The sequence below is a fragment of the Athene noctua genome, chromosome 25, assembly GCF_965140245.1.
Source record: "Athene noctua chromosome 25, bAthNoc1.hap1.1, whole genome shotgun sequence".
In the NCBI taxonomy this organism is placed as follows: Eukaryota; Metazoa; Chordata; class Aves; order Strigiformes; family Strigidae; genus Athene; species Athene noctua.
The window spans coordinates 2227043-2253665 of record NC_134061.1 but is presented as its reverse complement, the minus strand read 5'-3'; the positions used below and the strand labels follow the sequence as shown (position 1 = coordinate 2253665).

Genomic DNA, 26623 nt, shown 5'->3' with positions numbered 1-26623 from the left:
CCGCGGGACTGTGCGGGCCCCAGCACAGAGCCCGGTCCCCCGGGGGTCCCCAACCGCACCGGAGGGGATCCCGGGTCCCGCAGGAAGAGCCCAGATCCAGCCCCAGCTTCCCCCAGAGCAGCTCCCGGATCCCTCGGGGATCGCGGGGTCCCCCAGCCCGGAGCCAGGACCCCCCTGGGACCCCCCGGCTGCCTCAGAGCGTCCCTTGGGGATCCCCGGGAGGGGACAGAGCAGCTCCCAGATCCCTCGGGGACCACTGGGTGCCCCAGCACGGACCCGCCCGCCGGGAGCTGCCGCCCCGGGATGCCCACGGGCCCTGGGGGAGCAGCTGCCTCCAGCACCCCGGGGACATCATCGCTCCAGGGCGGGGGGGCACACCCGTGGGTGCCATCCCCAAGCCAGCGTGTCCCCACGAGCCGTGTCTTTGCGCAGGGGCGAGTTGGCGGCTCTCCTTCTCCATCCCCCGTGGCATCGCCCCGTCCCTGGCGGTGGCAACCTTGGGGACAGCTCGCTGCAGGCCAACGGGGAGAAGCGGGAGGCAAGAACCGGTCTGGCAGCCCCTGGTTTCGGCTAATCCCGTTGAAAGTCACCGTAGCCACGCTCCCGCCGGCTGCCCTTAACTCCTGTCTGCCCGAAACACGTGCCATGAGCCACCCCGGCACCCGCCGGTGACCTGCCCTCGAGGCCAGCGGGGCGGCGAGCCCGGCCCAGTGCCACGGTCAATGCCAGCACCCGAACCCGGCCCGGGCCGGCAGCCGCTGTTGGGGCTCAGCCCCGGGTTCCCCCGTCATGAATATTCAGCCGTGCCCTGGCCCGGCCCCGCTGTTTGCTCAGGCAGGAGGGGTTTGCTCGCGGGTTCACCTTGACGGGAGCAAACGGGGCAGCGGCAGGTAGACGGCACCTGCCCGCACACCGCAGCCGGAGCTGTCCCGGCACCCCCGGGACCCCCCGGGCTGGGTGGTCGCAGCAGAGAAGCGGGAGGTGCAGGTACACACAGGGGGTGCCCGCGGTGGGGAGTGGGATGTGGAAACCCCCGCTGCCAGCACAAGGTGACGGCACGGCCACCGCTCTGCGACGGGTCCCGCCCGGCTCTGGCATGAGGAGAAAGCAGGCGGGGGCACGGCGCTGCAGGGGGACACAACAAACTGGCCCAGGGGGCTACCAGGTGTCTTCCTGGGGTGGTGGCCCCGCTCTCGGTGTCCTTGTCCCCCTGTCCCAGCACCCGGCGCGACGCCAGAGGCACCACCCGGGAGGAGCCGGGCAGGGGTCGGCCTGTGGGGTTGGTCATGGCCGAGCGGCGCGGGGGCATGGAGCCACGCTGGCCCCCGGGATGGGGACCCGGGGCGGGAATCCCCTCCCTGCCCGCTGCCGGGGCAGAGTTTGGCTCCTCCGCTCCGAGCCACCTTCCCTGGCCCTGCCCTGGAGCCACGCTCCGCACCGGAGCCTTCCGGGATTGCCGGGGCCCCACTGGTGTTGCTGCCTGTCCCTGCAGGCAGGGCTGGGTAAGGAGAAAACCCCGACCCTGGGGTGCAGCAGGTTGTGACCCCCCCTGGCAGGGATCCTGGCACCTCCCCAGCTCCCACCCGCTTCCCAGTTCCTCTTCCTGTTTGCTTACTGGGCTCCCTCCCTGCCCCACTACACGCAGCTGATCCGGCGGCTCCCGGCGGTGCCACCAGCCTTTCCCCCGGGCTCGGCGATGCCCAAATCATCCCCTCCCGGTACCTGGGGGGTCCTCCTACCCCAGCCCCCCGCCTCCAGCCCCATGCAGCCCCCCCGCATCTGCCATGAGCATCCCGGCAGGGACGGTCGGAGACCACCAAAGTCACGTTGGCAAACGTGGCGCCCGGCTCTCCCGTTGGCGCGGCCAGCCCGTGTCGCTTTGTCCATCCCAGGGATGGCAGGGCTGGGGGGCTGAGGGACCCCCAGAGGGAGTACGACCCCCACCTCCATTTCAGGGGCCGGCAGCGATGGCCGACAGCCACGGCTGGTGGAAGCTGACCTTCCTGCGGAAGCGCCGGTCGGTGCCCACGGTGCTGTACGAGAGCCCCGACAGCCACGCTGCCGCCGCCGGCGAGAGCCAGGAGGGGCCGGGCGAGGAGGGGCCGCCTGGCTTCGCCGCCCGCTTGGAGAAAATCGTGGACAAGAGCACCAAGGGCAAACACGTCAAGGTCTCCAACTCTGGACGCTTTAAGGAGAAAAAGAAAGTGCGGGCAACGCTCGCAGAGAACCCCAACCTCTGCGCCGCCAGCGAGCGGGAGGAGGAATGACCCGGTTGGTTGTCACCCCCCTGCCACCGCCACCGGCTGGCTCGGCTCCGTCCCCCCCCAGGGCTGTGGAAGGAGAAAGGACTCGGACTGGAGTTTATTTAAGGGAGAAGCAAGGACCCTGTTTAATTGCAGCCCGCAGGCTTGCGGCACCCCAGGGACGGATGGGGAGCCCCCCGAAGCTGACTGGTTCATACTGGGATGAGGATGCTCACCCCAGCTTGGCCGCTTGCCGCAGACCGCCAGAGCCCATCGTTCACCCAGCTCTGCCCCGAGCACGACGGCCCTGATCCTGACCCCCTCTTGCAGGGACGAAACCGGGGGACCCCCCGTGCCTCTCCCAAGCTCAAGGGGCCACGTGGCCACGGGCAGAGCCACCCATGCCATGTCCTTGCCACCAGTCACCCCCAAACCAGGGGACATGACACATCCCTGCCCCGAGGGAACAACCCCATGGGCAAAGTCTCTGCTGAGGTGCCCCCGTGGGGAGCTTGGAGGGCTCCGGGCTTCCCAGGAGAGCCGTATTCCCGCTCGCATCCAGGAATCGCTCCCTGCCCCTGGAAAGGGAGACCCGACCACGGAGCACGGTGCCAGAGCTGACGCCGAGGGCAGCTGCCACAGCCGATCTGGCAACCCCGGTGTTTGTTCGGGTTGTTGGAAGCTGAGCCTTTAGTCGGCTCTTGCGACTGCTGATAATTAACTGCTGTTAATAAACCAGGTCTGGAAGCAACAGCAGCTCAGGGAGAGCTCAGTGGACCCCCCCAGCCCCCCGCCTGGCAGGGTCACAGGGCTGTGGTTCCCTTCTGCCACCCTTGTGGGGAGTGACACCGGCTGCCACCAACGCAGGGACTCCCCGACCCCGCGGAGGTGGGGGGGACACGCAGGGGTGGCCGTCACCGGGGTGTCCTCCCCGCAGAGCAGGGTGCGGCCGTGCCTGAAGTCAACAGCAGCCACCACTTCCCAGCTATTACAAAAGCCGGATGGTGCCAAGCACCAGAGTCCAACCCCCCCCCACCCCGTTCTGCGGCACAAACCCTGTGCCAGGGCGGCCCGGGCCCCCGCCGGCCCCCGCCCTCTGCTCTGTTTGCTCACAGGCTGCTCTTTGTCCCGGGCTGGCAGCGCCGGAGGGATCCTGCCTGAGAGGGAAGGGAGGCAGCGGGGAGGAGGAGAGCTGTCAGCACCCAGCTGGTGCCAATCGGCTCATTTACGCCCATCATGGTGGTATCCGGCTTGCCCACCACGCTCCTACTACCAGGATGGGTGGGAGACCTGCCGCCCCCGGCCCCTTCCTGGGACATCAAGCTGCCACCTCACACTGTCCCCTCGAGGTGACACCAGAACCCACCCGTCCCACCACAGAGGCTCGTCCCTCAGCGATGAGCACACCCACAAGGGACCGAGGCCACCGAGCGGGTCACAAAGTGTGTGACGACCCCCACGGCCACCCAACCCGGCTCCCTCCATCCCAGCACCAACCGAGCCACCAGCACCTCCCGCTGCCACCCCACCGCAGGGTTTTGCCCAGCGCGGCCGGGAACCCACCGGGGGAACCCACATCAAAGCCTCGGGGCACCATCCTGCCCCGAGAGCCAGCGACTGGGAGAGCAAACACGGAGCTGGGGGGTGAAGGTTATCGGCGCTGGGTTTCACTGGGATGTGGCCCAGCAGAGCGAGAGCTGCCAGCACCTCCTGCCAGCTCCGAGGGCCAAGCTCTGTCTGCTGGAGAGCGTCGTGGGGGTAAATATTAACCCAAACGCACGGCTCCGCGCCGATCGGGATTTATTTTTTCCAAGCTCAGACAGGCAGCTGCAGGGGGAACAGGGAGCAGCACCCGCCTGTGCCCCCCCCCAAACACACAGGCTGAGGGGTTGGGGTCCCATAGCGCGCTGGTGGCAACACACAGGGCCAGCCCCGAACGCTGGTGACACGGTGGTGACATTGAAGCTGCAATTCAATCAGTTACTGCACAGACTGGTGACATTAAAGCCGCGGTTCAATAAGTTATGGCACAGACAGAGCACGCCGCAGGGTTCTAGGTGAAACACGAGGCACCGGCAGGACACGGGCAGGGGGTTCGCTGGGGTCTTTCCTGGTCCCTCCATAATCATTCACGTGATTAATTAACCACCAGCAGCACTGGGAGCCGTCGCTCCCCACGGGGAGCAGCTGGTCTCTGGGACCCACGGGGAAGCGAAGGGACAGGAGCGTCTCTGGGGCGGGACCGGGGCCCCCCACCAGCACGTGTCTCCCGGGGAAGGGCAGAGCGAGACCAGCCCCGTTTCCCGGGGCACGACAGGGGACAGGTTTGGCACAGGTGACGCTCCCGATCGGGCGAACGCAGCCGGAGGCACCAGCAGCCTCACGGGGCGAAGCGTTCGAAGACCCACTCGCCCTCTCCCCGGTGCGTCATGTCTCCCAGGGGGGCCGAGCCATCCCGCAGGCGGCGGAAGACGATGCGGTCGTGCAGGCGGTTGGTTTGGCCCTGCCAGAACTCCACAACGTCTGGCTGCAGGATGTAGCCCCCCCTGGCAGAAAAACAAGGGGATTTAAGTGTGTGTGGGGGCCCACCGGTGGGCAGCACCCTGCTCACAGCCCCCACAACTCACCAGTACGCCGGCTTGGGCACCACCATCTCCCTGTACCGCTCCTCCAGCTCCGTGTTCTTCTTCCTTAAATACTGCGGGGAGGGGGAAGGTGGTGAAGGCGAGGGCAGCCCTGGTTTCCCAGCCCCTCCGAACGCTGCCGTGGGGAAAGGGACGGCCGCTCACCTCCCTGTCCGGAATGACGGTGCTCTGCCGGCTGACGACCGCCCCGATCTGGCTGCTTTTGGGGCGGGAGTGGAAGTACCGCTCCGATTCCTCCTCCGGCAGCCGCTTCACCGAGCCCTCGATCCGGACCTGTGCGGGGCACCGGCTCAACGGGTGTCAAACGGGCTGTGTGGGCTCCCGAGCGAGGAATCGTTCTGTCCCCCGACTCTCACCCCCCAAAACATGGGCACTCCCTGTCCCGTCTCATCCACAGGGGCTGGGACCCATCCCAGTGTGACCCCCACCTAAATGCGTGAGCCCCAACACCCCACGCTGAGGCAGGGAGCACCCGCTGCCTGACACCGTGCTCCCTCGGCCCCCCTCGGCCCCCCCCACATCCCCAGGGAACCCCGACTCACCTGCCGGTTGAGGGGTTCCCAGTAAAAGACGAGTGAAGCGAAGGGATTGGCGTCCTGGGGCACAGAGAGGGGGGGAGATATGAGAGAGCTGTCAGCAAACCAGCTTCAAAAATCGGAGATTCCCCCCCCCAGTTTTGCTGCGGCAGGACCTGCCCGCACGCGGTGCCGGGCAGAGCCTCCATCAAACTCGCTTTGCCGAGAGTCTCAGCCCCAGGGCAAAGGGGCTGGAAAGCTGTTGCCCACCCCCCAGCCATGCTCAGGGACCCCCCCCGAGCCTCCCCCCAGCCCCGGCGCGGCCGTGGCCCTCACCAGCTCCTTCCCCTTACGGCTCTCGTGGTTGGTGAAGAAGCGGAAGCCATCCTGCCCGAAGCCCTTCAGCAGCACCATGCGGGCCGAGGGCTTCCCGTCCCTGCGGGGGGACAGGGGAGGCGACGACAGGTGTCCCCCCCCGTGCTACGAGGTGGCCTGGGGATCCCCCCAGCTGTCCCCGGCCTCACCTGGTGCAGGTGGCCAAGCACATGGCGTTTGCCTCGCCGATGGCCGGGCAGCCCACGGCCTCCTCGAACCAGACCCTGAACTGCTGGATGGGGTCGCGGGAAGCCAAGTGCTGCTCCTCAAAGGCCTGGGGACACGGGGGGGGGACATTGTAAGGCGGGGGGCACCCTGGATTTTGGGGACACAGCCAGCACTGGCCAGGGGGGTGTCACAGAATCATTTGTTCAGGTTGGAAAAGTCACCCCAGACTCAGGGGTGGGGTGAGCACAGAGAGCGGGGTGACCCCGGCCCTGGGGGTGCAGCATGTGCAAGGAAGGGCCAGGGGGGATCCCAGGCTTTGGGGATACAGCCAGCATGAGGGGGGGGGTCACCCCAAGTCTTGGGGACAGCTTGGAGGGGGGGGTCACCCCAATTCCAGGGGCACAACCAGCACGGGATGGGGGTTATCTTGGTTCCAGGGTCGCTACCAGCATGGGAAGGGGGGGGTGGGGGTGTCCCTCGGGCCTCGGGGACAGCCTGGGGGGGGTCACCCCAATTCCAGAGGCACAATTAGCATGGGGGGGGTCACCTCAGGCCTTGGGGATAGCCTGGAGGGGGTCACCCCAATTCCAGAGGCACAACCAGCACGGGATGGGGGTTATCTTGGTTCCAGGGTCGCTACCAGCATGGGAAGGGGGGGGTGGGGGTGTCCCTCGGGCCTCGGGGACAGCCTGGGGGGGTCACCCCAATTCCAGAGGCACAATTAGCATGGGGGGGGGGGGGGGTGTCACCTCAAGCCTTGGGGACAGGGGCTACTCTGGTTTTAGGGTGACTACCAGCACAGTGGGGGGGTCACCCGGGCCCTGGGGACAGCCTGTGGACGCGGGGGCACCCTAATTCCAGAGGGGGCTCATCCCAGTTCCAGGGTCACTACCAGCACGGTGGGAAGGGGGGGGGGTGTCAACCCGCGCCTTGGGGACAGCCCGAGGGGGGTCACCCCGGCCAGAGCACAGACCGGCCGGGGGGCGCCGCGGCCCCGCTCGCCTCCCCCCTGTCCCCGGGCTCCCCCGTCCCCACCTCCGCATCCCCCCGGTAGCTCTTCCGCAGCGGCCCCAGGTCCATCCCGGCGGCGGCCGACGGGAGCCGAGCGGAGCCAAACCCCGCAGCCCCCCCCGCGGCGTGGCCCGGCCCGGCCGCCTCCCCCGGGACAGCCAATAGGAAGCTGGTAGGCGGGGCCACGGCGGGGCGGGGCCAAGGAACTCTGGCAGCCAATTGGAGGGGACGGCGGGGGCGGGAGGAGACCCGGAAGTGGTGTCGGGGCTGTAAACATGGGGGGGCCCGTGGAGGTACAACGGCCCCGGGGGGCGGGGACAGGGCGGGGAGGGGGGGACAGCGGCGGGGGGGCGCTGGGGGGAGGTTTGGGTCTGGGAGGGGGGTGACAAGGGGCTGGGAGATGGGGGGACAGAGATTTGGGGACAGGGAAGGAGGGGGGGGGATACTTGGTCTGAGAGGATGGTGACAAGGGGCTGGGAGATGGGGGGACAGAGATTTGGGGACATTGGGGACAGGGAAGGTGGGGGCAAGACATGGGTCTGGGGGACACTGTGGACAGGGGTGGGGGGCCTGTGGGGCAGGCGGGTGGCGGGCAGGGGAGCTGCCAGGGGTTCTGGGGGGGGACAGGCAGGGCCCTGGGGATGGGGGGGGGTGGGGACAGAGAGGGGACACGTCAGGGACGAGGGGAGGTGGGTACAGGGTGGGCAGGGAGCACGGGATGAGGCAGGGGGGTGCTGGGTGACCACCCCGTGTCCCCCCGCCAGGTCCCCTCTGAGCAGGAGGGGTGTCCCGCGGCCCCGGCGAGGCGCCTGGGGGCTGGTGCACCCTGACGCTGGCACCGATGGCCGACGGTGGCGCCGAGCCCTGGGACCAGGACGAGCACTTGGAGGACCAAGACCCCGCGGCCCCGCAGCCCCCCATGCCCAGCCCAGGCCATGGCAGGTATGGGGTGGGGGCAGTGGCATGTCCCTGTGGCACCGCCGTGTCCCCAAGCTGAGGAGGGGGCTGTGACCCCCAAGGGGCCAACGCTGACCCCGTCTCCCCCCTCCGTGTCCCCAGGGCCCTCCTGCTCGCTGAGGACATCACAGCCAGGAAGAGACCCCGGCTGTGCCCAGGGTCCCAGGCCAGCCCCAGCCACCACCGGGGACCGGAGAGCCCCTGGGAGCCGGGGGGTGCCGAGGGGGGCTGGGGGCCGCGGGCGGGCAGGGTGACGGGGCTGTACGCCCAACTGCTGCGGGAGCTGGAGGCGGAGGTGGGGGAGCTGCAGCGGGCGCTGGCAGCGCGGGACGAGGCCGTCCTGCGCCGGGACCGTCGTATCCGGCAGCTGGAGCTGGAGAACCGGCAGCTCCGGAGCCAAGTCCGCAGCCTGGAGGAGGAGAACGACCTGCTGTCCTCCAGGGGTGGCTGCGGGGGACCTTTGGCCGCTGCTGCTGCCACTGCCACCAGGACGCTGCTGGCTGCGGGCAACGGCTCCATTGGTAACGGCAGCGGGCGGGCGGGGTGTCCCCGCTGCGGGCCGTGAAGGGGACGCGGTTTGTTGGGTGGCGCTGGGACAGATGAGGGTGAGTGGGGAGGGAAGGGGACAGGGACAGGCTGGTTGGGCTGTGGAGGACAGAGGGGAGTGGCTGGTCCCCCCCCCCATTGCCCAAGGACAGGGTCTGTCCCACGACTGAGCCCCCACCGTGTCCCTCCAGGTGTCAGCGACAGCAACATCCAGTTCCTCAAGGGGCTCGTGGGGCTGCTGGAGAGCAATGCCACCACGCAGGTGGGTCTTGGTCCTCCCAGGGTGGGGGTCTGGGGACAGCTCTGCCCCTGTGTCCCCAACCCACGCAGCTCCTCACCCCGCAGAGGCTGGGGACCAGCTGGGGCGAGCGGGACGCCCGTGCCCAGCCAACCCTGCTCTGTCCCTGCAGGTTGGGGGGCTCCAGCCCTTCTCCTCTCCCAGACCCGGGGAGCAGGGCTCTGCCCCGGCTGACGTCCCACGGAGCCCCCTGGCCTGGCAGCTGCAGGCAGAGCTGCCCGGCGGCTTCCCCCCCTGCCTGGGCACAGAGGAGGGGGCCGGCAGCCCGGCCGTGCTCACCAACACAGCCTGCCTCTGGGAGGAGAGCAGGGGGGACACGCTGCCTGATGGCACCCCGCTCTGGGCCTCACCTGTTGAGGTGTGTTGGGGCCAGCTGGGGCTGATGGGGTCCCACCAAAGCTGCCAGGGTACCACCAGAGACCTGGGGTCCCACCAAGGCTCCTGGGGCCCCACCGGGCACAATGCAGTGGTTGGAGCAGAAGGGACAAGGGGGTCCCCCCAGTGTGCAGGAGAGGTGGCCCAGAGAGTCCCCAAGGGATGCAGGGGGTCAGGCTACCCCAGGGGTGCCCCGGGAGGGAGCAGGGGGGTCTCCAGGCTCCATCCAGGACCCAGACAAGAGCTCTCCTCCTCACCGCAGGAGAACGGGAGGCCCAAACGGGAGCTGGTTCCCAACTCGGGGGTCTACATCACCCACCCGCAGCTGGACGACCTCTTGCAGGTCTCCACCAACAAGCCCAAGCTCATGACCCGGCGGCTGCTCGATTATTTCTTCTCACGGGAGACGCTGGCCCGGTCCTCGGCCACGGGCCAACGCATCGCCCACAACAACACCACCATGGAGCGGCCCCTCCGCCTGCCTGTGACCGTGGTCAACGCCATCAAAGGTAAAGGACGGGGTAGGAAGGGGTCCCTCGTCCTTTCCGGGTGCTACGTCGGCCACGGTGGTGGGTCAGGAAAAGCCACAGTGCCACCCACGAAGGGGGTCGGGTCCTGCTCCACCCCGCAGAGTACGTCACCAAGATGTGCGGCCGCGGCTGCAACTTCAACGCCGTCATCAACAGCAAGTGCGGCACGTCCCGGCGGGCCGTCAGGAAGATGGTCGTGAAGACGAAGTGAGCCGAGACCCACGGGATGGCCACGGCCCTCCAGCCACGCTGGGCTGGGGAGGGGGCAATGAGCCCGGAGCCCTGCGGTGCTGCAGGTGGGGACAGGTAGGGACACGCCGGGGACGGCGGGATGGCGCCCTGGTGCTTACGGAGGGGCTGCAGCTGGAGGATCCACCCGTCTGGCTCAGCCCCGCGTCCCCACGTGGGAGAAGCCGCACTCGTGGGTGCTGGGTGGGCTGAGGGACGCTCAGGGTGCCGGGGAGTCCCCGGGCGCAGGGGGCAGGGCTGGCGGCTGAGCTGCTCCCGCACGCAGCAGCGGCTCCACTCGACGGGCTCGGGGCCATTTTCCTGTAAGTAAGTTCGTATGTGGGATTCCTGTAAATAAACCCCACTTTCTTTCGGCTGGAGAAGGGCGGCCACTCGCCCTCCCTGCAGCCGCCCCGAGCGTTTCGCCCTCAGCTCTTCACCACCGTTGTTGGCGCAGCCCCGGTCGCGCCAGTGCCCGGCCCAGCACCACGGCTCGCACCGTGCCGGCCCGGGAAGGAAAGGACCCTCGGCGGCACACGCTGCACTGGATTTGCCTCTGGTGACTAAATTTATTTAGCAAGGAAAGCTCCCGGCTGACTCCACACCGGCCAACCAGTTACAGTTAATAAAGTCTAACAGATCTGTCACGTAATCCAGAAAACAACCTCGGGCAGTTACAACTAAAAAATAAAGTGGATTTGTTTAATTTAAAAGCTCAAAAATAACAAGCCATATGTTTTTTTTAAACATGTAGTAAACACAAAAGCAATATAATCTATGATACAATGTACACTATACACAGTGGGGATGGTGGGCAGCACACGGGGGAGGAAAAAGGGGCTGAAGTCCCAAAGTTCAAAAGGAAACGCCACGTTACTTGGAAACGGAAAAGAAGGGAGAGAGAAATCATCAGAGAGAAAAAAAAAAAAAACCAACCCAAGAACGTCTTCAGTATTGGAAAAGAAACGTTAGGAGAAAAGGGAGACAAGAAGATGGGCAGCATCTTACGGAGAAATTAAATAAAAGATTAAAAAAAGCACTCACGATACACAGTGTCCGTAATCGGGAACGGGGAGCGTAAGGCAACGATCTCCATAGAAAAAAGGGACTTTCCAAAGGGGGTTATATAGATATTTATAGCTATTTATAGACTTTAAATATAAAGTAGGAATGTGCTGTGGAGCCTCTCCCGGGCCCGCCCGCACTGGAGCGTCCCATCCCCTCTCTGTGCCCGGCTCCTGCGTGGCTGTGAGACGTTTCACCGGGCTCCAGGCCACCAGCCCGTGGCGCTGGGGGTCCGCGGGCCCCTCGCACCCTTCAGAAAGGGTTTCTTCCGCTGGGGGGAAGGCGTGGGGGGACAGAGGAAGGGCAGGAGGACGTCCCCGAGGGCTCCTCTCCTCCTGCTGCGTCGCAGGCGGGTGCCCTGGTGGGGTCTGTCGGTGGTCGGGGGGTGGGGTGGGGCAGCGCCCGGCCCTACAAGTTCTTGGTGACGAGGTGGGTTTTATAGTGCTTCGTCAGGTGGTCGCTCCGCATGAAGCGCTTCTGGCACTGAGCGCACTCGAATCGCTTGTCACCTGCGGGGGAGAGCGGCGGCGGTCACGGGGGGGGGCAGCCGGCACGGCCCCAGCTGCACCGTCACCAACCTGCATCCCAGAATCACCTCGGCTGGAAAAGCCCTTGCAGCTCCTCCAGCCCAACCATGACCCTCCCCCTGACCCTTCCCAACTCCCCCAGATCCCTCAGCGCTGGCTCAGCCCGACTCTTCAACCCCTCCAGGGATCCCGGGGACTCCCCCCTGCCCTGGGCAGCCCATTCCAACGCCCAACAGCCCCTTCTGCACAGAAATCCTTCCTCAGAGCCAGCCTGACCCTGCCCTGGGCAGCTTGAGGCCATTCCCTCGGGGCCTGGCGCTGGGGCCTTGGCTCCAGAGACTCACCCCCCCTCTCTGCCCCCTCCTGGCAGGGAGTTGCAGAGGGCCAGGAGGTCTCCCCTCAGCCTCCTCTTCTCCAGACTGAACCCCCCCAGTTCCCCCAGCCGCTCCCCAGCAGACCTGTGCTCCAGACCCTGCCCCAGCTCCGTTGCCCTTCTCTGGCCACGCTCGAGTCATTCAATGGCCTTTTTGGGGTGAGGGGCCCAAAACTGAACCCAGGAATCGAGGGGCGGCCTCCCCAGTGCCGAGCCCAGGGCTCAGATCCCTTCCCTGTCCCTGCTGGCCACGCCAGGGCTCACACAAGCCAGGATGCCATTGGCCTCCTCAGCCCTCTGGGCACTCTGCTGGCTCATTATCACCCCCCCAGTCCCTCTCTGACTGGCAGCTCTCCAGCCACTCCTCCCCCAGCCTGTAGTGCTGCAGGGGGTTGTTGTGGCCGATCCCTTGTGTCCCCTTAACCAGCGGGGACATTCCAGGGTGACAGTGACCCCCCCTCAAGTACCAGGTCCCCTCTGCAGCCACTCCACCCCAGCCCCTTCCCATGTCACCTCTGCCACCACCAGCACCTGGAGAGCCCAAAGGCAGCACAACGCCCCCCCCCAGGTTCTCCAGTCCCTCCCAGTAACTCAGTTAAACCCCAAGGACAACTTGCACTGGCCCCAAATCACCCCACTCCTGGGCTCAGCACATCCCCTTGGTTCTCTCACAAGGCTCAGGACCCCGCAGGGGATTTGGGGGCCCCCCAGGGGGGAAGAGGGAAGGAGCCCCGCCGCGCCCCGCAGACCTGTGTGCGTGCGAGCGTGCCGCTGCAGCTCGTCGCTGCGTGTGAAGCGCTTCCCGCAGAAGACCCAGTTGCAGACGAAAGGGCGCTCGCCCGTGTGCAAGCGCACGTGGGCGCGCAGCAGCGAGGTCTTACGGAAGGTCCTGCCGCACTCGGGGATGTGACAGATGTGCTTCTTCTTCCCTGGGTCGCCCGGCCTGGCAAGGAGAACGCGGGTTTAGAGCCTCGGAGATGGGCGCCGGTGGCACAGGGCTGCCCCTCTCCGTGTCTCCCCGCTCACCTCTTCTCCCCGTCCTTGCAGTTGGGGCAGGTACAGGCCATCCGCCGCCTCTTCTCCCCGGGTTGAATCTCTCCGGACAGAGCTTGTTCCATCTGGAGTTGGATCTGGGTCGGGCTTAGGCCGCTGATGGTCAGGTTGTTGCCAGATACGTTCTGCACCGTCAGCTGCTGCTGCCCTGGGGAGGAGAAGTGGGGAGTCAGGCTTTGCCCCAACGCGTCCGTCCATGCTCCTCGTGCTGGTCTGGCTGAAACCCCTCCGGAGGTTTCCTGGAAGGAAAGACCCCCCTGCCCCGACCCCTCCCCACCCCGTGTGCGGGACGGGACACCCCAAATCTCGACAGCTCCAGCCCTGCATGCAGCACTGCCACGGCCCCCCTGCCCCGCCACGTGCTGGTCCCCAAGCGGGGCCGGTAAGTCCCTTTTTTCTGAATATACTGTGCGGTTTTTCAAAGTTTTTGGTTTGACCCTTCGGGGTGGGGAAATGACCAAAGAGGAAACAAAAAAGAAACTTTGAAAAAACGTGCAATATATTGACCAAAAAAACGGGACTTACCCCAGACCCTAAGGGCCGCTCCACGCTCGGGCGCTCACAGAGGCGGCAGCCTGGGCCTTGCACAGCACCCGGCAGCCGTGACGGGGGCTGGAAAGAAGAAGATGGGGTCAGCGTCAGCAAGCGGGGAAGGAGGAGGAGGAGGAGGAGGAGGAGTGGGATCTGACAGCAGAAAGAAGAAGGGATCGGGGGGCGCAGGCAGAGCAAAGGTGCCACTACATCCACGGGAAGGGAAAGCGTGAAGCCGAGGGTCGGGGCAGCCCTTTGGCAGCGCCGCGAGGCCACGCGGCCGCTCGGGCACGTCCTAGTTGAGCCCTGGCTGAGACCCGACTCAATTCGTTTCGTTCGCAGGCAACAGCCAGCAGGTCCTACCGGTCCCTTTCGCAGCCGGGGCCGCGGCGGGGCCCCCGCCAGCCTTGCGGCGCGTTGCGGGCAGCAGCGCAGACAGCACCCAAATCTGCCTGTGGCATCTCGCCGACGCTTGCGGCTGGCCCCGGGTTTCCACGCCAAGCAGCAATTAAAAACCCCCTTAAAAGCAACCCCAGCGAGGACGGCGGCCCTCTGCGGAGCACAAAACCACACTGGCCCGGGTTTTATGCTGACAGCGTTCAGTCAAGCAAGAAAGAACAGCTTCCGACTGCAAAACCGAGCCGGGCCTCCTGCCCGGTTCTTGCTGAGAGAGAAACCACCGCGCGGCAGCAGGTCTTTCTGGATCAGAAAGCAGATAAAACTTCCCTCAGACACAGCTTCCGCCCCTCGGCTGCCCCAGGACTGGGCTGGGGAAGGTTTGCTGGGCAGGAGGGGAAGACAGAGCAGCCACCAGGATCTGGTGACACGGGGGCAGGCGGGCAGCAGGGCTGCCTGTGGCTCACAGGCCGCTCCACGGCCACTGATGGCTATTTTTGGCTTAAAGACACTCGCCCCGTGGTGGTGAGGGGCTGGGTTCACTCACAGGGAATGGTGACCCCTCGCTACGGAGCCTGGAGGAGCACAGAGCCTGTGTGTGTGTGAACACGCCTCTCCCAGTTTGGCTACTGGAAGCCTAAACTACCATCCAGTGGATGTGAGATGTCCCAGTCCCGCAGGGCGGTCTGTGCAGGAGGGAAAACTCTGGTGCACCACATCCCCCTGCCTGGCTAGGTCACAGCTCTCTGGAAAAAACAGACACCAAGGGCCTGGGCAGAGCTCAGCCTTACCCCGGCACCTCGGGAGCAGCCGGAGCTGGTCTGGGCTCTCGGGCAGGCTCAGCCCCTGCGCTCAGACACGTCCTGCAGCTCGGCACGACCACACAGCTCGGCTGCCTCCGCCACCCACCCTCCCTGACACAGCTCATCCAGCCGGGCTTGGAAACACCCAGCAGAACCACCAAAGAGACACCCTACGAAACACCCGGAGCCTCCCGGAGCGACAGGGGAGCTCCAGAAACTGATAACATTTAGCAGGCAGCAACATTCAGCCTCGGGGTACAAGGGATCTGTTTACAAAGCTCCAATATCCCAGCTGCAAAAAAAGCGCTGGGGGGGGGTGTGTGTGTATGTGTGGCTTTCTGTCCTGGGGATGGGGGAGCTGCCCACGTCCTGCTGTCCCTCCCGCCCCGTGGCAGAGCGGGACGCAGCCCACCTCCGGTGTTGGTGATGGTGACGGGCACGCCCTGGACTTGCACGCCGTTGATGTTGATGGTCTGCATGGCTTGCGCCGCGGCTGCCAGCTGAGCCGCGTTCAGGCTGATGATGCCTCCGGCGGGAGCGATCTTTGGCAGGGGACGTTCCTTACGCGTGGCTGGTTTCTTGCTGCTGCTGGTGGTGGTGGTGGTGGTGCTGGTGCTGCTGCTGCTTCCCGTGACGGAGTTACGGGACACGGGGCTGCTGCAAGAGGTCCCAGATGGAGCCACCGTCATGGCTGGGGCTTCCTGGAGCAGCACTGTCTGCAGCTCACCCGACGGCGTTTTGAAGTAGACCTGGAGGGAGGAGAGAAGAGGAATGAGACCAGCCGCTGCCACCGGGCGCAGCCGTCTCCACCACGGTGGTCGCCCTCCCTGCACAAGCCAGGAATCTGGGCCCGCGATGAGCCAAAGAGTAGAACTTGCCCAAGCATCTGAAGTCCCTTTGTGGGTCTCCTGAAGAAAGGTCCTGGCCTTGCACGGCTGCAAAGAGCTGCTCTGGCCTTGCAGCCTGCTTGCCAAAGGAAACATTAAGAGTTCTAAAGCTCCACTGCCCCACCTCTCTCTGTCTCCCCAAAGCTTCTGAGCAGGCTGGCTCAGCCCAGCCCACGCTGGTGGCACAGCAGAGGTTTCAAGGCCACCGTAAAAGGAGGTGGCCAGCAAGAGAGACTTAATAAAGCCCTGTGGAGGGAACAGCTGCGCTCCCAGCCCTCCTCAGACATCAGAGAATCCACACAAGCGATGCCTAAACTGGATGCCAAGCTGAGGACGTTTGGCAGCAAACAAAACCCTTCAGCTTTTGAAAACCCGGGTGAGGGCTCAGAGGAGAACCAGGGCAGAGGGACCTCGGAGGAGGACGCAGGAGGCGGTACCTGGGTAGGAGCGGGTTCCGTCGTCTGGATCTGGAAGTTCTGGGAGGATTTTTGGGGGACGGTGGGGAGCGTGGCGGAGGCGGCCTGGACCACGCGCAGGGCCTGCTGCGGGATCTGCACCACCTGCGACTCCTGCTTGGGCTGCACCACCTGCACCTGCTGCACCACGGCCGGCTGCCCGGAGCCGGGGCTCTGCACGATGAGCAGGTTGTTGCCCGCCTGGATGATGTTCTCCGCCGTGGTCTCTATCAACACCGTCTCCACCTGCTCCGCCACGGCCACGGCGGCGGGCTGGGCGGGTGACATGGTTTTCTTTCGAGTCTTTTTGCTGGGCTTTGAGGGGCTCTCTGCGAGGATCTGAGCCTGCGTGGCCGGCTCAGCCGCGTTCACCAGGTTATTGACGGGCAGGGTCAGAGTCACGTTGCTGCCACCGGCTAATTTGACCACGTTGCTCGTGCCCTGCACTGGCGAAGCTCCACCCTTCTGCGCCGGAGCCGGTTTGATGGGCACAGGCTTGTGAGAGGAAGAGGAAGGGGTGATGATGGCTTGATTCGTGCCTGGAATAATCTGGATCTGGTTGGTGAGGTTGGGCTGGACCTGGATGGTTTGTCCCCCCGCAGCCTGGATCTGGGGCACCGCCTGATACTGGATGTTGGCGGACGAGCGGGTCCCCTTGTTGATGACAGTTGGGTTCTGAATGGCAAAAACCAGTTGTCCCCCGGGGTAGGAGGTGCCGACCTGAGAGCCCTGGATCTGGAAGAGGTTCCCTTTCGACGACAGGATCCCAAAGCTGTTCTTACCGGAGCCCAGAGGGAGCGGAGCAGGTTTGATGGGGACGAGTTTGCGAGGCGTTGGCTGAGGAGGGGCAGGAGGAGTCACGGCGGCTTCCACGGCAGGGGGACCGATTTTGCTACATGTGGCTGCAAGAAGGGCCAGAGGAGATGGCTGCGAGTCCTGGGGAGCCGGGAAAGTTAGAGACAGGGGCTTGTGTCAAACATCTGGAGATCAAGTCAGCAAAGGAAAGGGTACATGCTATCAAAAGTGAGCCAGTCCACGCTAGTGAGACATCCCTTATTAAGGGAACTGCTTAATTACCCACACCACGTGTGCCTTTAGCTAATCCTCCTCACACCACTTTTAGCCATCAGGATGGCGACTGCCTTTTAATCGTGGTGCCTGTGTTCTTACAAGCTCTATAAAGCTGCAAATACCCTGCAAGTCTGCTGGTATTTACACCCATTACACACCGCTGGAGTGTCACAGGCAGTTTTAATTTCAAGACCACCCTGTGGTATCAGCTTCTAACACGACCCTCAAGGAAAACACACCGCGGGGAGGAGAAACAACACTCTGGAAGAGTTGGTGTCGGGGCTGGGAACAAGTCCAGAGCGCAGCTCCCCAGCCTGTCCTGCTCCTCCTGACGTGGCAACGCTGGCTACAGCGCAGGCAGGAGGGGCTGGAGGACGCAGCGTTTGCTGTCCTGCCCCCCAAAACTGTCCCTCCACCCCGGGGGGGGAGCCAGGAGCCCGCCGATGCCCCCGCGCTCACCTGGGCAGTGGAGGCGGCCGGCTGCAGGTATTCACTGGGGCTGACGGCAGCAGTCGCAGCCATGCTGCCTCTTGATCTGCGAGGAGGAAGCAGAGAGATGAAGGAGTAAGACCAGCAGCCAGAGCCGAGATGGCAGCTCCTCGGTGCCCCCAGCCCGAGGCCCCGACGCCCGAGAGCCTCTCCCGGTGTCTCCCTTCATTGCCCCCAACGTCACACCTCACCCACACCCCTTCAGCAGAGCAGGGGGGGGTTACTGAGGGGCTAGAGAGATCTCACCACCTCATCACCTTCCCCCTGCACCTTCCTCCGAGGTTTGTTTGCCACCAAAGGGAAATGCCAATTACGGTGAGCCCTCGCTCATCTGCCTGCACCCCAGCACAGCCCTGACCCGCAGCTACAGCCCCCCCCGGGCTGACAGAGACCATCACAGCCCTGCTGAGCCCCCCACTGCAACGCGGAGGCGAGTGCCCGGCGAGCAAACGGCTTCCCCGTTCCCAGCTCACGCCGTCTCCCCGAGATGTTTTTCTAACTTGTTTTTCTAACTTTGGGAATCAAAAACGACAGAGTTTTGGTACAGAATGGTGTTTTTAAAGGCTGGAAAAACATTGTTTCAATTATTTTGGTATGTTGTCGGGTGCCGAGTGTTTGTAAGTCGTTATGTAATTAAAAGGTCATTTCGGGGAATAAAAAAAGCTGCTGGTGCTGAATGGCAGCGGGACCTCGGGGGGCTGAGAAAAGCTGTCGGCGAGCGTGGCAGCAGGCGGCACATGAAGGAGAGGAGGTGCCCACGGGAGCCAGGGCCACCGAGCCGACGGCGGTTAAATAAACGGGATCTGTGTGCCGGGGAGAGGCGAGGGGCCAAGTTACGGTGGAGGAGCCGGGGGCTCGAGGGCCTCGGCAGGCACAGGCGGGCAGGGAGGGCACAGGGCGAGCGGCCGCGGCTCCTCCGATGGCACGGTGGGAGCGTGGGATGAGGCAGGGCTCCCCCTGCCCCGAGGGGCAGCTGTGAGGATGGGGGGCGATTCACCACCCCTGCGGCCTCGCTGCCTTCCTCTCTCAACACTCTCCTTGGGAGTTTGGCAACTCTGACACTCAGCACTTCTGCCCAGAATGCCGCAGAGCGATAACACCGAGGCTGAGGCGGCTTTTGCCACAGGGGCAGTTACAACAGTTTGTTTTTAAAGGTTTAAGACAGCAAAGCCAGGGAAAGAGACTCCTAAATCCTCACAATTTGCTAAATCTTTTGTTCTGGACTAGCAAGACATTTCATCCTCAACATTTCCTTTGGCAAATTCCCCAGTCACCCCCATCCAGCAGTCGCTGTATGGCTCAATAGCTTGATAATATTTGCCTAGATAAGGTGCCAGGGAGAACTTGTCTGAGCTCGAATGCACTTTATTACCGCTGCTGACAACGTCCTGACTTCAAACGGGGAATTACGGCCGTCTGAGGAATACAGATGCTAGGGGTTTACTCAAGGCGTCTCTGAAAGGCAGCCCCAGCGCGGGCGAGCCGACGGGAAGCCAGTGCTGTGGCATTTAGAGATGTTCGGATGGCAGGAGCGATGGGAAATGCTGGCAGAGGACAAGGAGCAGGATGAAGATACAAAGCCCTGGATGGCTTATAACAGATCGTACCAGCCAGTTAACTGTTGTGTAAGCACAGCGAGTGAATTTTTACTGCTTACAGGGACCGGGCAAGAACCGTGTCCCAGGACTGCGGCAGAGCGCTGGGCTCCAGCTCGGCGAAGAGAAGGTCTGGCACGGGCAGAGCAGCTGTTTAACAACCTCACACCCCTGCCCGGGGAGCTGCGGGGGATCCAGGGCAGGACGAGGGACGACATGGGTGGGGAAAATCAGCTGTGGGTTTTGTTTCGATGGCAGCAAACGCCGTGCTCTGCGGCCCAGCAAAGGCTCAGCAGCATCGGAGGAGAGAGGCATCAGCACAGGCTGGCTGAGGGCAAGAAGGCCAGCACCCAACCACAGGGAGAGTGAACTTGACCTTGCTTGAAGCAGCATCCGCTGCCAGCACGTGGCTGCAGGAGCCCCGGGCAAAAGGCACGTCTGCAGTGGGAAAATAAGGGGGTTCGTTTGGTTTTGAAATTGTCGGCTAGCGGGGACAGCGCAGGAGGCTTATGCATTGCTGCCCAATGCAAGGGCCGCTCGTCACATCTTTCTACAGCTTAAGGTCGGGGGAAAAGTCCTCCAGGTAATTGAGATGCAGGCAATGCTCACATAAAACCAGAGGTGAAGGCCCTCAGCTGCCCCTGCACAGCACGGACCGAGACAGACACCTCCTCCCTGGGAAGGCGAAGCCTTTTGCCACACAAAAACCCACTGAGAAATCGAGCGATCGGGCCCCAGGCCAAGTCACCAAGGAGCTGGCTTCCCAAAGGCAGGCAGCTCGCCCCTCGCCAGCACAGGCTCCACGGCTCCTCTCGAGGCACCACGGAGGCTCTTTCAGAGCCCTGCTGCTGCGACCGAGCACATAAATCCCCGGGAAGAGTCAGGTCAGAGTCCCAGGCGCCTGGAATGGCATCGCATGGAAATAACTCGCCCCGTTCCTTAGCGAAGGGCATCCGTTCCCTTGAAGCCACTCGCTGTGGCAACCTCCCGGAGACGAAAGCATCAGACGCTCGCACCCAGCAAGCTGGCCTGTGATAAAAGGACGCTTTCTTCCCAGCAAGCCGGGAGCTTGTACGGCTGCCCGAGTTCAACGGCTGCACCCTCCCTTTCAGCAGAATTAGGGCACTGCTGAGGATTAACAGCCCTGACTACAAATAAGAGCAATGCTGAGCTGGCCAGAAAGAGAGAGACACATACCAGGAGAGATCCCATTAGCCCTAACAAATAAATAAGGATAATGACTGGGGGAGAAGCTCTGGGTCGCTGCAGTTGCGGTGTAATCCCTCCACGAGTTTCTCACTTCTACAATTCACCTCCGAGTCCAGCAGCAACAGTTTCACCTCTGGAGGGTGTAACGTGGTATAAACCTACTCAGAGCGCGGTGAAACCGAGCGGGTGCCAGAGCACAAGGCTTCACTCTCCACGTGTTTGCTCAGGATAGAAGGGGGAGAGGGACAGTCAGTGCCAATGATTCTAAATCCACCCTGGGGGCTACAGACTCTCCTGAGAAGCAGGAGCTCCCCTCCAGCACCCTCACACAGACACATGCCCTGAAACCATCGCCCGCTCTGCGTTACACACTTATTCACACCCCACAAACAATTTGCTGAGCAGTTCAGGTCCAGTTTGTCCTTCTGTAACCCCCCAGCCAAGCCTCAAGTGGAAGAGGACTTCCCCTTAAGGCAACTAAAGGGCGCTGATTCATAAAATTCATTTTTTTCTGGCCATCTCCTCTTCCTCAGCTTGTCACAAGCGCAGTTTTGTAGGGAAACCATCTCCCTACAGACTGGAAACAGCTGTCTCGCCCTTTGCCTGCCTTCACTCCTGTAAAAGGAGAAAGGAACTAAAAACTCTGCGATTTGTGGCTCAAGAACCATTTCCTTTATTAAGTTCCTCAAACGAGCACAACCAGGACTCATTCCTGCCCCGGGACACATGAACCAAGCGCCTCACGTCCTGACCAACTGTCCAGATACCCTGAGGTCTGCCTGACAGCGCTTCGAGGAGCTCTCAGGGCCCGTCATGATCTCACAGCAGATGGAAAAAAAAAAAAAAAAAAGTCCAAAGGACTCCAGCGATGGAGCTGTAGGAAGAGAAAACTTACCAACCGCGCCAGCCCATGAGACCCCATGTCCAGCCGGAGGAAACGCCTGCTAGCAGCCAGCTGGACCGCTCACACCAGCACGATTGGTAGGTTTGCTCAGAGGTGGCTCCTTCGCTTCTCCCAAGAATTTATTTACTTTGGAAACTGTGCCATTATCTTCAATATTCTACAAGAGATATAAAGGGGAGAGATGGTGTGGTTTTTTTTTCCTTCCTATCCAGGAACAAGCCCTTCTCCTCGGAGAGCTGCCAGGCAGTCCTCTGTGGGATCTACAGCTCCCAGCTCAGCGGAAGAGCCCGGGACAGAGGCAAACGCTGATGAGAAGGTATTTGCCAGTCCTCGGAGCCACAACCAACGCCCCGTCCTGCAGCTCAAGCAGCGCAGGCACTTCTACACAGCTACTAAATTCCCTTTTGGGGGTGTCTGGAAAGGTTTTGTAAATTTTGGAGCATGATTTCAAGCCCTATCACCACGATCTTTGTTACCTTCTCATCGCCCCCCTCTGAGAGAGGAAATACCACATCAATTTACAGACAGGTCACAAGCCAGCAGTCCAGGTATTCCAATTGCAAAGGAGTCTCTGCTCCCCAAAATACCCTTCCCATCTGCCTGATGGATCTGTTTTTGGGGGCACAGGGAGGGGGAACGTGATCCTAACTTTCAGCACTCTATTTAAGCCAGTTAACACACCTGATCTAAGTTACCATGGTTTTATTAGCACCTTGAGCACGAAGGTGAACCAAGGGTCCCCCTAAAATCCATGCAAGACCTTGGCAACTGCAAAAAAACTGCTCGGGATTATGAAGCTAAGCACAGTCACGGAGAAAAAAAACACACCGGGGGAAAAAAAACACACCGATGGTAACAGCCCTGTGTGTTTGCCATGGCCATAAGCAAGTATTCAAAGTCAGGCATAAAGGAGCTCAAACACCTGCATATTTACATATTAACAGCAGGAAATCAGACAATGTCTTAGAATAAACTGGCCAGGATTTCTGTTGTTGTTGATTTAACTCCTGGTGTGACTCCACCAGTGTCTGTGACAGCGCAGGCCTTACAGCCACTTGCCAACGCCACAGTTTGTTTTCACTTTCCTTCATGCTGGGGGGAAATTCCCTGGCACTTTGGTTGCGTTTAAGGAGGATTAAGAGGAGAAGCAGCTGAAATAAAGCGAGCCAAGGATGTACAGGCGCTCTGCGGAAGGGCCAGCCTCGGCGAGGAGGGAGCAGCTCCTCGCTCTGCACATACAAGGAAGGTTTTGAGGCGCGGGAGCAAGCGGATTGTGGGGGTCCCTCGAGCAGCAGCTCCCCCTGAGCAGCAACAGGCCCCGGTGGAAACTTCCAGCACCATCAATGCGGCTCCCTGAGCGGGCCAGATCCTGTTGCGCTGCACATCCCCGAGGACCAGGGATAACCGCCTTGGTCCTCAGCTCCCCGCTGGCCCCCCCCAGCCCCGGGGTGGCTCCCCCAGCTCTGCCCTGCAGCCCCCGGTACCGGGAACAACCCCGAATCGCTCTCCACGTCCCAGGGGCCAGAAGGAGACGGGTTTGAAACACCCTTCCCCACAGAGCCCCCCCAAACAGGCATCAGCACCCCCCCAGCCTCACGCATCCCACCCCCCAAAACCGGGGAGGGTTCTCACACCCCCCCCCACCCCGGGCAACAGGCGTGGGGGCTCCCGGACCCGGGCACTCCCTGCGCCCCCTCCCCGCGGCCCGGGCAGCCCAGCACGGACACCCCCATCCCCAAGGACCCCCGCAGCAGCCCGGCTGCCCCCGGCAGGGTCGCCCCGCACCGACACACCTCCGCCCCCCAAGCCGGGCGGCACCGGGGGACCCCCAGCACCGCCCGGGCAGCCCCGGGCACCCGCCGCCACGTACCGGGGCACCCCCCGAACACGGCCCGGCACCCCCCGGCCGCGAGGCCGCCCCACCCAGCCCCTCCCGGCGGCGGCGGCGGCGGTCCCCGGGGAGGCGGGCCGAGATGGCGAGCCCGCCTCCGACCGGGCCCCGGCCCCGGAAGCGCCGCCCGCCCGCCCGCCCGGCGCTCGGGGAGGGCGGGCCGGAGAAGGCCGCACGCCCCTTCCGGGCCCGGCGCCGCTGGCCCCGCCGCCCCCCGCCCCGCCGCCCTCCGCGCCATCGCGCCCGCCCCCGCCGCGGCCCCGCACAGACCGGCCGGAGCGGTGGTGGCGGCGGCGGCTCCGACCCCTTCACGGCGCCATCTTCCTCCTCCGGGGCCGCCCGGGCACCGCCCTAGGTGACCCGCCCCCTCGGTAGTCTCTTGACCAATCCCCACCCGGCTTTCTGGCGCTCTAGCCAACAGACGGCGAGATGCTTCATCGTCGGCCAATCCTCCGCGATTTACGGCTTGATGGGCAACACCACCGAGCAATAGGACCCGTGATGGAGTGGCAGCTCCGCCAATGGGCGCGGACCTCTGAGGTGACGGACGGAAGAGGAGACCCAATGGGAGGGCAGATCTATGATTGACAGCGCGGCTGGCTAATGGGAGCAAGCTCAGCCCGTCGCCGTCCCGTGATTGATTGACAAGCCTTCGAGGCGGAGGAGGTGAACTTCCTCGTAGGCGGGAGCTACCCACAATCCGCCTCTCGGTTGGTCGCAGCCATTTTGATTGACATGCAGAGAAAGCAATGGGAGACGAGAGGCAGCCGGATTCCGCTTTTGATTGGCCGCGCCCGTGGGGTCTGAAACGTTGAGGCCTGATGACGGCAGCGGGGTCCCCGCGGGGGCGGGGAGTCCCGGGGATCCCCGGGGGGTCCCGGACCCCGCCGCGGACCCCGGCCCGGCCCCGTGTAGGAGCCCCCCGGTGGGACCCTCCCTCCCTCCCCCGGGGGGTCCCTACGCCCGTGGGGGGCCGGGGGTGTCCCCGGTGCTGCCGCCCTCCTCCAGCCGAGGGTTGAGCCCAGGCCGAGCCCCCCCCGCTACAAATGGGGAAACTGAGGCACCGGAGCCGGGGGCGGGGGGCACCTCACCGTCCCCTCCGGGCTCCCCAAACAGGCGGCGGGAGGCAAACCCACCCCCATCACCACCGCCCGGTGCGGGGGGCGGCCAGCGGGGAGAAAAAACCGAGGGGGGGACACCCCCCCCCCCCCAAAGCTGGTGGCGCCCAGCCCCGCTGCTCCTGGAGGACCCCACCTCCCCCAGGGGTGGGGGTACCCGGGGGGGTTTGGGGTGCCCAGAGGGGGTCAGGGTCCCTAGTCACAGAGTTTGGGGTGCTGCGGGGGGGCGTGGGCAGCTGCCACCCCCCCCCACATCCCCACCCGGAGCTTCCCACACTCCCCACTCCAGACCCAGGCAGCTGAGGGGCCACCGTGACCGGGAACCCCACATGCTGCTGGGCCGGGGGGGGGTCCCCAGTGGTTCCTACCCAGCACCCCCCCCTCCCGACCCCGCCATGCCAGCCCTGCCAGGGCCCCGGGGGTGCCCAGCTGGCTCCAGCCCCCACGGGACCAGCACCTCCCACTGGAGCCAAATAATTGCTCGGTGCTTTGTTGTGCAGTGTCTATGGCCCCGGGGCCTTCATTTGTGGGAACTTGCTGTGGCGAGTGCCTCCCTTTTAATTACCTCCCCTCCTCATGCTCCTGCTTACTCACCGCCTGGCACCGGCGCCTCCGACCCCCACCTCAGCCCCCGGTCCCCCCCCTGCCCTGAACGCTTTGGTGTGGGGGTCCCGGTGACCCATCTCGGGGTGGATGAAGCAGCCCCCCGTGCGCTTGTGTCCTTGTCCCGCCGCCGTGGGGTGAAGGCAGGCGGGGGCCCGGCCCCCAGCGCGGCAGGTGGAAGGGGAGGGTTGGGGCTGGGTGCCCGGCGGGGTCCCCTGGGTGGGGGCCGCCCACAGCCACCCCCGGGACCCAACTCCGGCCAAGCTCGTAAACGCTGCGGGAGGCACCGCAGCCACCGACGCTCCCGACGCCGCGCCGGCGTCGTCCTCCGCGTGCCGGGGGCACGGGGACGCGCACGTGGAGGACGCGGCTACGCCGTGGCGCTGCCTTGGCCCGTACCCCATTTCTGACCTCGCACCCCACGAGCGGGACCCCACAGCCCAGCACTGCAGGGGGACACCGTGGGGTCCCCATCTGGTATCGCCACCCTCCCGGGAGGGGACCCCAGCACAGGGGTCCCCGTGGGTTCAACCCGGGGCAGGCTGCACCCCAACCCGGGAGGGGAGCGGGGTCACCCCCATGGGGGGACCCTGGGCAGCCGGTGGTTGGCGGGAGGCAGCCGGTGCCCAAGGGCCACCGCCTGGCCCGGTGCCCGTGTGGCCTCGGCTCTGCTCCTGGCGTTCCCGCCCCGGCTGCCGGGACAAGTCCCAGCCTGCCGCTCCCTGCCTCAGTTTCCCCAGGCGGGCAGTGACGCCGGCTCTCGGCTGTGAGCCCGGCGCGGACGCGAGCGCGGGCACGATTGCTGTCATCGTTCCTGGGAAAGGGCCGTCCCCACGGCTCTGACTGTGCCACCTCCGTGCAGCGAGGTGGGGACGGGGACAAGGGTCTGTGCAGCGAGAGAGGGGACGGGGACACAGGTTGGCGCAGCAAGGCTGGGACGGGGGACAGGAGGACACAGGGACAAGGGTTTGTGCAGCGAGAGAGGGGATGGGGACGGGGGGTTGCTACAGCAGGGCTGGGACAGGGAAATGGGGGTGTGGGACACGGGGACACAAGGACATGGGGGTATGGGACATAGGGACATGGGGACACAAGAACACTGGGGACACGGGGACACAAGGACATGGGGGTATGCGACATGGGGACACAGGGACACGGGGACATGGGGACACAGGTTCACACAGCGGGGCAGGGACACCCGCAGAGCCAGGCTGCACCGGGAGGACCCAGAGGACCCGGAGCTGTGACACGGAGCAGGGACACGCCATCCCCCGCTGTCCCTGTCCCCAGGCCCCCTGCACCCACCCCATGCCCGTGCCAGCGGGATGTGCCCCGGCGTGGGAAGCGCGCCCAAGCCCACGCTCAATTACCGCAATTACGGCACCTCCTCAGCTGCCAGCCCATCCCCGTCCCCGTCCCCGTCCCTGTCCCCGCGCCCAGCCGAGGCCATTAACCATTCCTGGTTGTTTCTTCAGAGAATTAGCAAGCGGTTTTGCGGAGGCTCTTCCCGGGGCGCAAGGGGGGACGGTGCTGTCACCGCTGTCCAGGGCCTGGCGCCCACCCTTTGGTCCTACGGGGAATGGAGCTGCTCCCACGCCAGCCCCCGCCTCTTCTGAGCCCTGTGGGGCCACCGGCGATGGGGACAGGCTGGCGTGGGGCCCCGTGGGCTGGGGGGGTGGCTGGGTGCTCCCCATCAACCCCAACCCCAAGGGGGTCCCGGCTCAGCCCTGTGCCGGGGGGAGGCGGCTGTGGCACGACTGGG

General features: G+C 64.4%; 4 protein-coding genes across 11 annotated transcripts; 2 read left to right on the top strand and 2 right to left on the bottom strand.

Annotated features, from left to right (window-relative positions):
- The first annotated feature begins 882 nt into the window (after positions 1-882).
- PRR15L (proline rich 15 like) lies at positions 883-2880 on the top strand. Its single transcript, XM_074926974.1, has 2 exons — positions 883-987; positions 1956-2880. Exon 2 carries the CDS (start codon positions 1968-1970, stop codon positions 2265-2267), a length of 300 nt encoding a protein of 99 aa, XP_074783075.1. The 5' UTR covers positions 883-987; positions 1956-1967; the 3' UTR covers positions 2268-2880.
- A 1146-nt stretch (positions 2881-4026) lies between these two features.
- PNPO (pyridoxamine 5'-phosphate oxidase) lies at positions 4027-7088 on the bottom strand. The gene is made up of 7 exons (XM_074926721.1): positions 6982-7088; positions 5928-6052; positions 5740-5839; positions 5431-5484; positions 5033-5161; positions 4871-4941; positions 4027-4789 (listed from the first exon to the last, which is right to left on the bottom strand). The coding sequence occupies exons 1-7, from the start codon at positions 7024-7026 to the stop codon at positions 4624-4626; spliced, it is 690 nt and encodes a 229-aa protein (XP_074782822.1). The 5' UTR covers positions 7027-7088; the 3' UTR covers positions 4027-4623.
- Positions 7089-7196: 108 nt separating this feature from the next.
- LOC141970298 (uncharacterized) lies at positions 7197-10458 on the top strand. Of its 6 annotated transcripts, XR_012635167.1 has the most exons (8): positions 7197-7250; positions 7722-7899; positions 8017-8435; positions 8652-8722; positions 8871-9116; positions 9396-9642; positions 9765-9969; positions 10276-10402. XR_012635167.1 is itself a non-coding variant. In XM_074926783.1 (7 exons), exons 2-7 carry the CDS (start codon positions 7799-7801, stop codon positions 9872-9874), a joined length of 1113 nt encoding a protein of 370 aa, XP_074782884.1. In that variant the 5' UTR covers positions 7197-7250; positions 7722-7798; the 3' UTR covers positions 9875-10013. The 6 variants fall into 6 exon arrangements, 5 of the variants coding, with proteins under 5 accessions (XP_074782884.1, XP_074782881.1, XP_074782883.1 ...); XM_074926783.1 differs by lacking the exon at positions 10276-10402 and having other exon boundaries at positions 9477-9642; positions 9765-10013; XM_074926780.1 differs by lacking the exon at positions 10276-10402 and having other exon boundaries at positions 9765-10013.
- An 868-nt stretch (positions 10459-11326) lies between these two features.
- Positions 11327-23500, bottom strand: SP2 (Sp2 transcription factor). 3 transcript variants are annotated; one of them, XM_074926778.1, is made up of 8 exons: positions 23411-23479; positions 21241-21406; positions 17512-17587; positions 15964-16917; positions 15052-15388; positions 12883-13057; positions 12606-12799; positions 11327-11465 (listed from the first exon to the last, which is right to left on the bottom strand). In XM_074926778.1, exons 3-8 carry the CDS (start codon positions 17572-17574, stop codon positions 11365-11367), a joined length of 1824 nt encoding a protein of 607 aa, XP_074782879.1. In that variant the 5' UTR covers positions 17575-17587; positions 21241-21406; positions 23411-23479; the 3' UTR covers positions 11327-11364. The 3 variants fall into 3 exon arrangements, with proteins under 3 accessions (XP_074782879.1, XP_074782880.1, XP_074782878.1); XM_074926779.1 differs by lacking the exon at positions 23411-23479 and adding an exon at positions 23120-23174; XM_074926777.1 differs by lacking the exon at positions 21241-21406 and having other exon boundaries at positions 23411-23500.
- Between the last annotated feature and the right edge of the window lie 3123 nt (positions 23501-26623).